This window comes from Telmatherina bonti (assembly GCF_933228915.1).
Source record: "Telmatherina bonti genome assembly, chromosome: 24".
Classification (NCBI taxonomy): Eukaryota; Metazoa; Chordata; class Actinopteri; order Atheriniformes; family Telmatherinidae; genus Telmatherina; species Telmatherina bonti.
Window position 1 is genome coordinate 11,340,752 of NC_136633.1, and position 14,400 is coordinate 11,355,151.

At 36.0% G+C, this 14,400-nt stretch overlaps 1 protein-coding gene across 1 annotated transcript; it reads left to right on the forward strand.

Moving 5' to 3' along the window:
- Positions 1-1,122: 1,122 nt before the first annotated feature.
- On the forward strand, positions 1,123-8,570 carry pnpla4 (patatin-like phospholipase domain containing 4). The gene is made up of 8 exons (XM_079263626.1): positions 1,123-1,261; positions 3,450-3,638; positions 5,336-5,430; positions 5,620-5,755; positions 5,998-6,063; positions 6,566-6,718; positions 7,454-7,595; positions 7,802-8,570. The coding sequence occupies exons 2-7, from the start codon at positions 3,459-3,461 to the stop codon at positions 7,583-7,585; spliced, it is 762 nt and encodes a 253-aa protein (XP_079119752.1). The 5' UTR covers positions 1,123-1,261; positions 3,450-3,458; the 3' UTR covers positions 7,586-7,595; positions 7,802-8,570.
- The last annotated feature ends 5,830 nt before the right edge of the window (positions 8,571-14,400 follow it).

Genomic DNA, 14,400 nt, shown 5'->3' on the forward strand with positions numbered 1-14,400 from the left:
ATTGTTTTATCAAGAGGAAACTGATCTTTCTCATGAGGTAATTTACATGTGTCCGGGGTTGCTGAATGAGACATCGAAGTCTGACTCTGAGGACCAGTTTAAAGAGGAATTTGACAAGAATCCAGTATGGCGGTGCTGTTGGGGAGGATTAGTGATGGCTCGAAGCGATTGATGTAACAGAGGTGGAAGTAAGCAGACTGGGTGATGCAGCATGGATGCATGCAGGAAAGGAAACAGTGCTGCTGAGGATGACACCCATACATGAGGGGAGAGATGGACGATAGAGTTGTTAATAATATGTCATGAAAACTGTGAAATTTTATGAATGCAGATTTTACCAAAGGATCAAAAGTTTGAATGTTTTATCAAGCGGGAAAAAGGAAGCATGTGTCATGATTACATGCATATATATTTGGGTTTTATACCCAAGGGAGTTTGTTTTGCTTGTTTTATTTAATAAAATTATATCTTCAGTTACATTTCTTTTAATTCTGTCATAAAAATTGGGGAAAGTGTCCATTTATTTTGTAAACACATAAAAATATGCATCTTATTATCTGCAACTTATTATAACGATGTCATTAACTCATAAAATACAGTTTGTTTGATATATATATATATATATATATATATATATATATATATATATATATATATATATATATATATATGTATATATGTATACATATGTATACATATATATATATATGTATACATATATATTATGTATGTATGTGTGTGTGTATATATATATATGTGTGTGTATATGTATGTATATACATATATATGTATGTGTGTGGGCATACACATGTACATGTATATTAAATTCTGGGGGGAAAAAAGTTTTTTAATGTTATTAATTGAATTTTCACATTGCCTCATACATTTAGAAAAACCAAATTGAAACCAAATTTTTTTTTTTTTTTTTTTTTTTTTTTTTTTTTTTACTTTTAACTTGGAGGTATTCAATATGCTTCCAGAAAACGATTTTATTTATTTTTTATTTTATTCTATTAGTTGAATTTCTTGTGAAAGCGAAAGTTTATTTTGAAAGGGAACGGTTGTAGCTTTGTTTACTTCCGGTTTGCAGAGAACAGTTGTACAACGTGAGTTTCTGCTGTAAAAACCCATCTCTACTTATGTTGTCTTATATTTAGTTATTTGAGCCACATATTTGAAGCTTTACCGACCTGATGCTGCATGTTGACGGATCTGGGACGTCCATAGTCTTCCTCTTTACCGAAGTCTTCCTCTCTGACAGGTTGGCCAGCTTTTCTCTGTTAAAGAAATCAGACTGAACTTTACACCACAAACATCATGTTTATTGGAATATATTATTTTTTACAAGCTGCTTGGTTTACTGTTATTTAATAAAAGGTAACAAATTGACAAGCAGAGGTCCGTACTCAAATTCACTAAAGTCACTCAAATAACTGGGGAATGACAAAAGTAATAAGAAATTAAAAGTTTCCAAGTTATCATTTAGTGAAACAAGACTTTACTTTTTAATTGAATTTTAAAGTTTAAAATCATAATATAAAAAGAAATAAAATCGGTTTGCTAATGAACAGCGTACCCTAATATCTGGAAACAGCTGCAGAAATCTGAGTTTCACTAAATACTTAATTACAGTAAAAAAAAAAAAAAAAAAAAACAACCTTAAATGATTGTTAAACAGAATATTAGTTGATGAGCTCAGTAAACTGTTTTAGTTTATCATGTTTGAAAAAATAAATATGTAATTAAAAGCAATGTTATTATATTTTATCACTATTTATTTAAGCATTTGATCATATAAATCATGTACTGACTTCTCTAAAAAATATTACAACTATGTGCTGCATATTTATAATATATTTCTACATATTAATTTTGTTTGGTGTTACAATATAATTTGATGTCTGATTTTATCTGATGCATGAATTTAAAACATTTTTTAAAAATTCCAAATATACAATATTTTACCTCCGACAGTAATTCTTCGTTTTTTACTTTACTTATTAAATTCTAATCTTTTCACCAAAGCATTTAATATGTTTTTAGATTTATATAATACAGATATTCCAGGAAGATATGGCTATATGTCTTTTTTGTCTTGTTTATCACTGAAGAAAACTGTAATAATTACAATGAATGTACATATAGATTAAATTTGATCATTGTTATAACCCCTCTCTGAGGCAGGCACGAGTTTCAACACAAAAATGGAGTTTCATAATAACAACACCCGAATAGGGCTGGGCAATATGACGATATATATCGTTTGGACGATAGAAAATGTCGATCATTTCATATGAGGCTCTATCGTTTACGCCACGATAAGATGCTTTACTGCAGTATCTTACATCAAGATGCGCTTTACAGCATGCTGCAATAAAAAACAAACACGGAGGAAGACGGTAGCAGACGTGTTTCAGAGCAGGATAATTCACTAAAAGATGACCAGCCAACCCAAACCCATAAGCTTGTTCCTAAGAGGAAGAGGGGAAATTTCTGTTGCATGGATGCAGAGGTGTATAAAGTAGAAGTAAAAGAAAAAAAAAAAGTAGAAGTCCTGCCATGTTTTTGGATCTGCTGATGCATTCAGAACCGGTGTTTTCACTAACAGGATCATCTACCTTCAGTAGAGCTGAGCTAATTAAATGCAACTGGTTTAGTGACTCGTTGGAAAGAGCTGCCGGACAGGACTTCTACTTTATACTTCTACTTTATACTTCTACTTTATACACCTCTGCATGGATGCGGTTTGGATATAAAAAGACCGACGCGGAACCGACAACAGACGAGCTCACAGTCCCAACAACGAACTCTGACACAACTAACTCATTTTATCACCTGCGCAAGATTTTGGATAAAGATTACAGACTAAATAGAGTCAATGAGCAAAAGCAGCGTCAAGTGGAGGCGAAAGCTCATAATAAACTCTAGACTGTGAAACGTCATACGTCCATAGTTCCCCCCAGATGGAAGGAAATCACTGCTGCCATTGCCAAGCACATCTGGCACATAACTGACTGACACAAAATTACACAAACAGTTTTATATCGTTCTGTGTATAGGTATGGGATATAAAATGGGCTAAATTGGGAGTTGTGATTTTGGTCATATCGCCCAGCCCTACACCAGGCATGGTTGGTCCTGTGTGTGTTGAATAATGATCAGCTCTGAACAGGAAGTAAACTGGCTGGTGATTGCAAAAGAAAGCGCGGTGCCATTCGCTGTGTTCTCCTAGAGGATGATGACTTCAACTTTGGTTAAAATAGTCGCTACTGGGAGTAAAGTTCTGCTTTATTAAGTCGTCCAGCTGCTTCCCTACTTTCACATCAGAAATGGGAGAGTGTAATGTTACCCTTTGATTGAACTGAAACAATATGAAAGTGTGTTTTATACAAATATACAACACACAGACACACAAATATAGAAACCTTTTCCATGTTGTGTAATATCAGGCGGTGAGGATGACAGTCCTGAACCTTTCCTTTGCTGCATGTGGTTTTGTGGGGATCTACCACTTGGGTGCAGTGGGGGCCTTCCTCCGGCACGGGGACAAGCTGCTGGGCTCTCTTAGATCCTGTGCGGGGGCTTCGGCCGGGGCCCTGGTGGCTGCCGTGGTGATCACTGCTCCTGACAAGCTAGAGGTGTGTGTGTGTGTGTTTTTAGGTTTTTATTTTCTCAGGTAGCTAAGAGGCTTTGATGAGTTGCAAGTGTATTTATTTAGATTAGGGATGCACCAATACCGATATCGGTGTCGGTATCGGCTCAGTATCATGTGTGTGTACTCATACTTGGTATTAATTAAATTGTACCGATACCACAACCGATACCACACTAGTCAAGCTAGTGCAGATATGTTTGATGACGTGCTTCGGACATGTTTTAAAAGAAATAAATGCCTTGAATGTTGAAATTGACATTATTTGTAACAAAAAAAGGTAGATCTTTGTTTCAAAATCGCACATGTATCGTTGTATTTGGGTAAAATGTGCCAAATCAGAGTAAAACTTGTTGAAATTGTTAGATCTGTAATGTTATTATATTTGTATTGATGAGGCAACTTCAGAAAGGGTGGGTCATTTATTACAACCTAATGAAATCTTACACAGCAATAATAACCATAGTCACAATAATGTTCACATAAACAGATTTGGTTTCGGTAAATATCGGTATCGGCAGATATTCAAATTTCAGATATCAGATCGGAACTCCCAAAAAGTGGATCGGTGCATCCCTAATTTACATAAAACTTAACTTTAACAGAAGGGTCATCTGTCTGGGTAACAAGTCGCCGAGATTCCTGGAGATTCAAAGTAAACTCACATAATGATTAAAGAAACACAAAAATGCGCTATTTGGTGTTGCATGACTAAACTAACATCTAGCTAGTTTTGACTTCTAGCTATTCTTTAGCAAATTAGCTACATAAAAATACTTGAACAGTAGAAACAAAGAACCAAAACACATATCTGGATGGAAATGTCATTTCTTCTACATAGCATTACACACAGATGTGTTAAACTCACTCCATAAGCTAATCAAACCGCTATACATTTTTTATGAATAAATGAATTAGCGTTTGCTACAAACAATTAGCAAATTAGCTACATAACAATACTTGAACAGTAAAAACAAAGAACCAAGACACATATCTGGAATTAAATGTTATTTCTTCTACATACCATTACACAGAGGCGTCAACCTCTGATCGCTAATCACACCCCTATACATTTTTTATGAATAAATTATATAGCGTTTGCTTCAAATGATTAGCAAATTAGCTAATTAATAATAATTCATCTGTAGAAACAAAGAACCAAGACACGTATCTTGAATTAAATGTCATTTCTTCTCCATATCATTACACACAGATGTGTGAGCCAACCACACCACTATAAATTTTTTATTCATTCATTCATTTTCCGAACCGCTTATTCCAATTCAGGGTCGCGGGGAAGCTGGAGCCTATCCCAGCCGGCTTTGGGCGACAGGCAGGGTACACCCTGGACAGCTTGCCAGTCCATCGCAGGGCATAAATTTTTTATGAATGAATGAATTAGCTTTAGCTACAAACGATGAAAAACCATTATTTTGATAACTTGTCTGTTTAAAGCTTTTTCCAAAATATAAATTAGACGCAACCATTAGTTGTAGTACTTTTTAACTCTTACTTGAATATTTATTTTGGATGTTTACTTTTTATTTCTACTATATAAATGTTATTTTTGGGTAAAGCTACACTTGAGTAGAGTTTCTGGCTACTCCACCCACCTTTGTATATAGTACAGAAAATGGATTTAATGATGAGACAGTGTGCAATGTGTTTTTTTTCTCTCCCCAGAACTGTAAAGATTTCACCTACAGATTTGCTGAAAGTGTGAGACAACAGAAGTTTGGAGCCATCACACCAGGATATGACTTTATGCTAACACTACGGTAATCTGACTGAACACTTTTACATGAGCAGGCTTGTTAAATGGTTAGCTCCATGAGTACTGTTACTCTTCCCCAAAATATCCAAATGAATTGGAAACTATGGGGTTTTGTTGTCAGTTAAATGACATGTACACATGTAGCAGCAGGTAATATTATAAATACTCTTACACATGTCTGGATTCCCTGCAGGGAGGGGATAGAGGAGATCCTGCCCACAGATGCTCACAGTCTGGCCTCAGACCGCCTCCATGTCTCCATAACACATTCCAAAAGTGGCAAAAACCACATTGTGTCTCAGTTTACTTCCAGGGAAGAGCTCATAAAAGTAAGTGCCCTCTCAGATCCATTCCGTTTTAAAGCAGTCATAAAGGTTTTATGATTTTTTTTTTTTTAATCTCCTCATTTTTCCAGTCTACTACATGAGGTTTTGGATTTTAACGTTTTGATCCTAAAATGAAAATAAAGTCAATACTTGTTTAATGAATGTCTTCATATTAAATTAGTAGCACTAACAGGATGTGAGAATTGGACATATCAATCTATGTGTTTGTTCTGTGACCTCTTCAGGCTCTGATGGCTAGCAGCTTTGTGCCTGTCTATGCTGGAATGAAACCAGTGGAGTTCAGAGGTCAGGTAATGGGAATTTCTATTGGTCACAGTTGACAATAACACACTATCAGACCGAGTGGAAAATTTGGCTGAACTCTTCAGTCTGGTTCTCAGTTGGTTTTAATTTGACTTAATACACAGTAACAACTTAATGTTAATTTGTAACAATAGATCTACGGAAGGCAGATGACTTGCGGAGTTCCACAAGACTCCATTATGGGACCCTTGCTGTTCAATATCTACACACAACTGTAAAATTTGACGCGCCTCTCTGGATCAGTTCTGAACTGGTTTATAATGAGGTCTCTGATCCCCCCCTGATCATACAAACATTCGAAATATCTGATATCTGAGTATAACACTGCTGACAACATTCAAGTCTGTATTACTGTCTCAACATGGGTTCAGCTAAATAGAGATATGTGAACTATCGTTCCAAAGCTGAGCATGTAAAGATTGATGTCTTCAGTGAGCAAATTTAAAAATAATGAGTTATTATTTCATTCTTTCTGCTTTGTTTGATTAGAAATGGATTGATGGAGGCTTCACAGACAGCCTTCCCATTTTGCCTGTGGGACGAACCATCACCGTGTCCCCGTTCGCTGGCCTGCAGGACGTGTGTCCTACGCATAGGGGGCGTTACAACACCCAGCTCAGACTGGCCAACATGAACATAATGGTGAGTCCTGCGTGTTTTTGAACCAAGTTCATAATAATTCTCTCTATTTTACATGTATATTTACATAGTTTAAAATTTGTTGGCTCAACTGGAAAAACTGCTAAAGTTAAGATGACTTGAATCTTAAAGTTTAAATTTGTATACTAGTAATTTGGATACTCTAAAATTATATTTATTTTAGACCTATTAGCATGGTTAGCAACTATGCTATGTTAGGATATTGTTTTCATGGAAACAGTAAGCTAAAATAGTTTGTCACAGTCCAAAGTACAAAATTGAATGAAATGAAAATGAAATTAAATTAAATTTAATTTAAAAAATGGTCATTGAACTAAAACTGGAAATAAACAATAAATTTAAAAAAAAAAATGTTTTTGTAGTTTTTGATTTAACATTTTAAAATTAAATGTACTTTGCTTAGCTCTCATGGTTTATGTTGCTTTCTGTTGTTTTCTGTGCTGACATGAGGCGATTTGCTTTACCAAATTTAAAAAATATATATATATTCTTTGGAAAAATACCTTTGTCTGATATTGTTGTTTGTAGATTATTTTATTTATTAGTTTTTTTTTCATCCTTTTATTTCCAAATTTCTGTCATACCCAGTTATACAAATATATTTATTTTATTGTTTTCTTTTTAAAAATGGTTATGAATATTTTTCCTCCTCCATTCATGGATAAATAAATAATATTCAAGATGTAATAAATTTAATGTCTTATTTGGTGTCCTCAGCTTTCTGTGGAGAACATAAAACGCCTGAACCAGGCTCTCTTCCCTCCATCCAGAAGCACCATGCAGTCCTTATGTGAGGAAGGTTTCTCTGACGTCGTCAGATTCCTGAAGAGAGAAGCCTTGATGAGCTGACACGAAGCTAGTTATCATTCACACAAATGTTTGACTGATTTTTTTTTTTTTTTATTTTAAGTGACATAAGAACCTGATAAATAGGTCTTCATCTGGACTTTCAGCTTGAAACAGTTGGAAAAAGTATGGATATCTATTCATTGTTTCATAGGAAGTCTGCCATCATACATGTCAGGAGCTCCTTTGGGACTTTAGGATGGGGTATCGTCTTTGAAGTTCTGGATGTTTCTACTGGGTTTGATGTATCTGCAAGCATGAAGAAATGAGAACGGATTCTCATCAAAGAGCTGAAAAAGATCTGACAACCTGAGATGTTGGGTTCATTCATCATGTGCTGGATGTACAACATATACTGACGTACTTGCTGAAAATGTGAAACAATAAAAAGAATCAAGCTTATGTGAATTAAGTAGTTGAATACTTTGAGGTCCTGTATTAGAAAGGGTGGCTTTGGTCTCTGCTGCAGTCCAGTCCAGTGTTTTAACTGTAATGTGTTGCGTTTGTGTCCTGGTTTGATTTAAGACTCCCTGATCTTCCATCAAATTAAAGTTCTAACCAGGAAGAACATTAACTAGAAGCTGGAATATATTTTTTGCTTAATGCAGCTGAGCAGATTCAATTGGCTACTTGGGGATAGTTCAGCATCACATTTAGCATCCCAGGCAGCAGAGGACCCGAGTGGGTCATTAGAACTGGGTTCTGGTCTCATCACTCTATTTAAATTGCTCTTTCCTGACAATGTTACATGGTTTTTAACAGCAGCAGAGAATAAAGAAATGGTGAAACAACCTTAATCAACAACAATATGAAACATAATGAGATGTGTTGTCATTTCCAGATCAAATGGCTCCATTTTACAATCACTTACATTCTCCAGCTGTATCCATCCAACATCGCACCACATGGGAACATGAGCTAACATTACACATAGATTTCTCCTTTTTGCTAGCATTTCTTTGTTTGTTTTGGGGCTTTTTTTCCAACTAAATGACAGCTGTCCTCATAAAGGAGCACAGTTTTGGCTCAGAACTAGTTCCTTTAAATTGAACTAAATATTAATGTAAAAGGTAGGATATTGGGTGAGGACATACTGTATATGTGTTTAAAATAAAGAAGTTGTGGTTTCTAAATATTGAAATAGCCACTATATTTTGTATGTTTGACACTGTAGGAAATATTTTTCTCTTCTTCAGCGTTAGCTTCCTCCATGTCTTTTCAATAAACTGTATGTCTTTCCCCAGTGGGACTGAACCTTGAAAAAGCACATTTTATTCTGTCAACTGATTTTTCAACCTACATGATACAATTTTAAAGAAGTGTACATAAGTGGACAAGTGGATTCCACTAGCAGCACTTTTCTCCCATGGTGCTTCTCTCTAAAAGTATTTTTGTCCCTCATTTGAGCACCTTTCTCCGAAGGGGTAAAATAACTAGCATGCATTTTGTTAGCAGTTGCCATGGTGAATCCAGGTATTGGTCCTCCATTGATCGTGGCTTTTTTTTAATGTTTTATGCAAATTTTGAGCCTTGAATAAACTTACCAAATCATATTAAACAAATTAACAACAACAAAAAAAAGTTTTTTCCGCAAGACTTCACTGAAATATTAAGCTAGCTCTTACTAGCTTTAGCTTTAACTGCTTGAAAAACTTGCTTTGTGTTCATCTTTAAACTGTCATTTACACAATAAATACATGCAGCAAAAGTATTCAGGAATTACAGCTATTTTATATACACACACACACATATATATGTATATATATATATATATATATATATATATAGTAGACTATTTTATTTTTTTTTTTAAAAAACTTTAAGACTCCATATAAATTAGGTTAGTCAGGTTTTTCTGGTAGTTTGTTAAAGATATTAGGAGTGAAAACTAATGTTTTAGCTCTCGAGATAAAACACAGACTTTCCTCAAGTGAAGTGTCTTCAGCAGATCAGATATATATTTTGGACCAGTACCACCATTCAGTACACCAGTAACAACAGTATAAAAATAAAATCTTTTCTGAACAGTAAGCCAGCGCGAAAAACGTGAGAACTGGTCCCACAGTAAGCCAGTGATGAGTAATATCAGCATAATTATGACAGCATTTAGTTTCCATGATCCAAGCAATAGGAACATTTTAATGCTGAACAATGGGGGTCTCAGAATACAGCCTTGGGGAATGTGATCTTTTTTAAGTATCTCCAGTTCCCAGTTATGTGGATTTGTTTACAGTTGTACCTACTTTCTACAGCTGTGCTACTTCAGCCACTAAGTGCTGTCTGGTTTAACATGGCCTCACCTTTCCACTCAGTTATTGTGTGATTGCATGTCCCCAAGTCAACATTAAGCATCAACCGCTGAGTCTAGCTAATGTTAGAATTGTTGGAGAAATTATTATGAGTTTGACCAGAGTATTTTCCACCACAGAATATATTATCATATAATTAGTTATACTTGCTATTATTATTATAAGCTAAATATAAGTTGGAGCATGCGGAGACTGAACAACAGGGGGCCCAAAATGGAGCCTTTGGAAACTCAACATGCCATCTTAGTCTGAGTAGATCTATAGCTACTAAATAACACACCGTAGTCCCTGTCTTTTACAAAATATTCAAACCATGTCAAGACTTAGCAAGAGAGTCCTACCAAATTATTCAGTCACAAAAATGAGTGCAAAATGCTACTCAAGTCTAGAACCACAACCAGAACCACTGCTTCTTCACTCTGCCTTCAGATGGATACTAGTTAAGTCATTGATGAGAGCAGTTTCAGTGTTGCGGTGTGGTCCAGCTCGACCAAACGACATCGAAACAATTGTGAAGTACACAGAATTTCTTAAGCTGTACTGAGCTGTACTTTTCCAGTTATTTTACTTGGGGGGAAAAAAAGGAGTTTTTAAAGCAGCCTGTTGGTTCTTTGTGAGGTGTTGAATTGCTCTTTTTTGGCAGTGATGTGATCGCTGCAGTTTTACAGGCATAAAGGAATCTTATCAATAGATTGAAAAGTGAAGGATGGTACTCATCCCTAACAGGCCACAAAAACACACACAAGCCTTTTTATCACGTAAACTCACCTGCTGGTTCTGCTGAAAGGTGTACATTAAACTCCAGCTCACAGCTGAGGTGTTGATGTGTTTTCTGCTCGTTCAGCTTGTTTTGTTGGAAAAGTCTCTCAAAAACAACAAAACATGAGCGACTGAGCCAACAACACAGTCTGTTTGTCAGTGTAATTATTCAGTTGTAAGACAATGAGAAACTTCACACACCTGCAGTGTGTTACAGCTGTGATAAGCCTGTTCCGAGTCCCAGAACAGCAGACAATTCCAGCAGATAGAAGAGAACATTTGTCACTGTTCTGCACTCCCAAATGTAAGTTGGTTCTGAAGCCGTCTGCAGAGGAAGGGCTGAAATAATCCTCCCTGGTAAGAATGCATGTCACACACTGTGTTGTTGTGCTCCATTGTTACTCATTTTGAGGCAAATTACTGTTCTTGAAATGACATTTCTGCTGCTGGAAGATCCAACCAGCTGGTTAAACGGCTGCTTTTACTCATATAACTCAACAAGCTTCAGCTAGAAAACAAAGGTCTTCAGAATAAACAATAGATTGATATTTTTATGATCAGTTGCATTCATGTGTTACACTCTTATTTGCTGTATTGAAGGCTGTTACATCCATTAGCCTTAATTCTGAAGTATTTTACATGAAGTTTCCATGAGAGCCATCAAAACACCAACTCAATACATGTCGTCATGTAGTCACGGTGAAGATGCCTTGCAGAAGTCCAAACTAATCATCAGAATGAAAAAGAAAGGAGATTTAAGCGACTTTGAACATGACATGTTGTAGGTCTGAGTATTTACTGGGATTTTCCCACACAACCATCTCTAGGCTTTACAGAGATGGTCTGAAGGAGAGAAAATATTTAGCGAGGAGCAATTGTCTGGACCAGAAGAGTCAGAGGAGGATGGAGATGATAGAAAGACAACCGGAAGTCAAATAAGCACTGGTTCCTCCCAAAATATGCAGAATATCATCTCTGAACACACAATACGTCCAAATTTGAACTCACCAGAACGTTGCTGGTCTGATGAGTCTCCATGTCAGCTCCACATTCAGATGGTGGGATGAGAATTTATTGGAAACATCATGGATCCATCCTGCTTTGTATCAACAGTTCACGCTGCTGCTGGTGTAATGGTGTGAGGAATATTTTACAGACCCACTTTAGGCCTCATTGTACCAACATGACATGGTTGTACCACCACAGTCTACCTGAGCATTGTTGCTGATCATGTTCATCCCTGTATGAGCACAGTGTAGCTTCTTCTGATGGATAACAATAACAAGAAGTCCACTGTACTGGCCTCCACAGTCATCAGATCTCCATCCAATAAAGCAGCTTTAGGATGGTTGTGCATCCAAAAAAATCAAATAGCTCTGAAGTTAAAAGAGGCTGTATTCTAGTACTAGACTAGACAGGTGGACCTGATGAAGAGGTGAGTGTGATGTTTAGTTAAAGGGTCACATGAGGAACCATCATCTGATAACACAGCGAACTTGTTTTGTTTTGTTTTTTAAACACAATCTAGTGTAAAACAGCTGCATTGGAGCAACTTCATGTACACAAGATAAATTAAAACGAAAGCCTCCAATGTCATGCAGAAAAAAACAAAACCAGCATTTGTTGGCTTCTGAGTTGCTCTCAACCAGAAGAACTCCATTATGAATCAAAGCTGTGCTGACAACAGAAACATTAAATTACCCAGTGACAGCCGTTTATGTTTCTTACATAATGCACAGAAGCATTAACCTCGCTGGAGATGGGAATTTAGCCACGGGCCCAAATCAATGTGCAAACACATAAACACGTGTAAATGCAAAGACTGAAAAGCTGTTCAGACACAAACTGCACAAAAATGAACAATTAGCAGCCCTAAAGGCAAACTGCTAGGCCAACGTTGGTGCAAATATTTTATTTAATTTCAGATAAATTGGTCTACATCAGCAATTTAAAAAAAAAAAAAAAAACAACAGAAAGACAGCAGAAACAAAAAAAAGAAAAACACTGTACAGACAGAGACAATCCAGTGCTTCTAAAAACAGAAGCAATATCTTATCATTTAGAACATTGTTTTTGTGCATTTTATTATGTAAAGCACTCTTCAAAATGTGCTTTGTAATTAAAATTTGATTGATTAATTGATAGATTAGTGTTGGCTCAGTCAAGACCATTATAATTCATTTTTGAGTTTATTAATCCAGTGGTTCCTAAACTGTGGGTTGGGACGCAAAATTATATCAGGGGGTCACCATATGATTGTAAAAAATATATAATCTTCATTTAGTAAATAAGTGTGAAATTTTTATCAGGGCTTCCAAAATTAAAACCATTAAAGCTAAAATAAGTCTATAAAATTAGCACTTCTTACACGTAAAAATCTCGTCCAGTTGACGAGATTTTACAAGATATGTAGCTTAAACAAGGTGGTTATGTAGTGTTATTTTAATTTTTTAATGTAAAACAATTGTTCAGAACATTCTGGTTTTATGAAGTAAATCAGGGATTTGAATTATAGAAGATGTACTGAAAGGATAGTAGAACACTGACTGAGCTGAGAAGTCAATCAAGGCACATGGAGCTGAACCAGGCAGGAAACAAGTCCTTCAGAGCCAAAGCGAGTTTAACCAACACATCTCATCTGAGGACTGGGGTTGTATGATCCTCTGTCTTTGTCTTTGTGAGGACTGGAGCATCAGCGTTCTGGACTAACTGCAGATGTCTGATGGACTTTTTAAGGGAGACCTGTAAGGACAGTAGCCGCATTTTCATTACCCCTAGAACTGCGAAAAACCTATTTATCGCAGTAAAAACATGCTAATGGAAATACCTAACTTAAAAAAAAACCAAAAAACTCAAAAGTTGGTAAAGTTTTACGGTATCATGAGGTGATTTTTCAGAAATTTTGACATAGAAAAGTATCGCAAAAACGTAATGGAAACACATTTTTCGCATTTATGTGTCCCCGGACATTACTTCTGAGGTCATGTGACCAATTCATTTCTGGTAACAATGGTGCAGTATGGAACAAACAATGTCGAATTTCAAAGGTTTACAACCAATTAGAAAAGGAAATGAGCCAAAAAGGCTTCAAAATACAAATTCTTCGCAGCAAGTACAAAACCCTGAAATAACGCTTCGTTGCTACCTTGTATCAGCCACTATTCTCGTAAAATCTCATCCAGCTGACAAGATTTTACAAGAACTGAGGCTCATGTGCTAAACACTGTTCAATGGAAACACCTGCAAATCACAAATGTTTGTCAAAACTTACGAATATGGCTTTACATTGCGAAAGACTGGAATGGAAACGCAGCTAGTGTTATAGTTGTCTAGTCTATGAAAGAAAAAAGCATGGACAAGTTTATCAAAATCCTGCTGAGACATTAGTTATCTAAACCACGACTGTCCTAATGTGATGCTGAAATTTAGATCTGAGTCCAGGACTACACCAAGACTTCTGGCTTTGCCATTAGTATTTAACGTAGCCGTCTGAAGCTGGTTGCTGACTTTCAATCTTTCTTCGTTTGCTCTAAAAACTGTTATTTCAGTTTTGTGTTAATTTAAATGTCCTAAAATGTTTTCTTCCCATTTTTAATTTACTCAGTTTTGTTGCGGCTATAGTCTCCTGGTGAGATGGTTATGCAGATATGTGCCATCAGCATGGTTATTATTTCGTTGTTTTTCATACCTTAATCAAGTGGGAGAGTGTAGATGTTAAACTGTTGTGGCCCCAAAGTGGAGCCTTGCGGA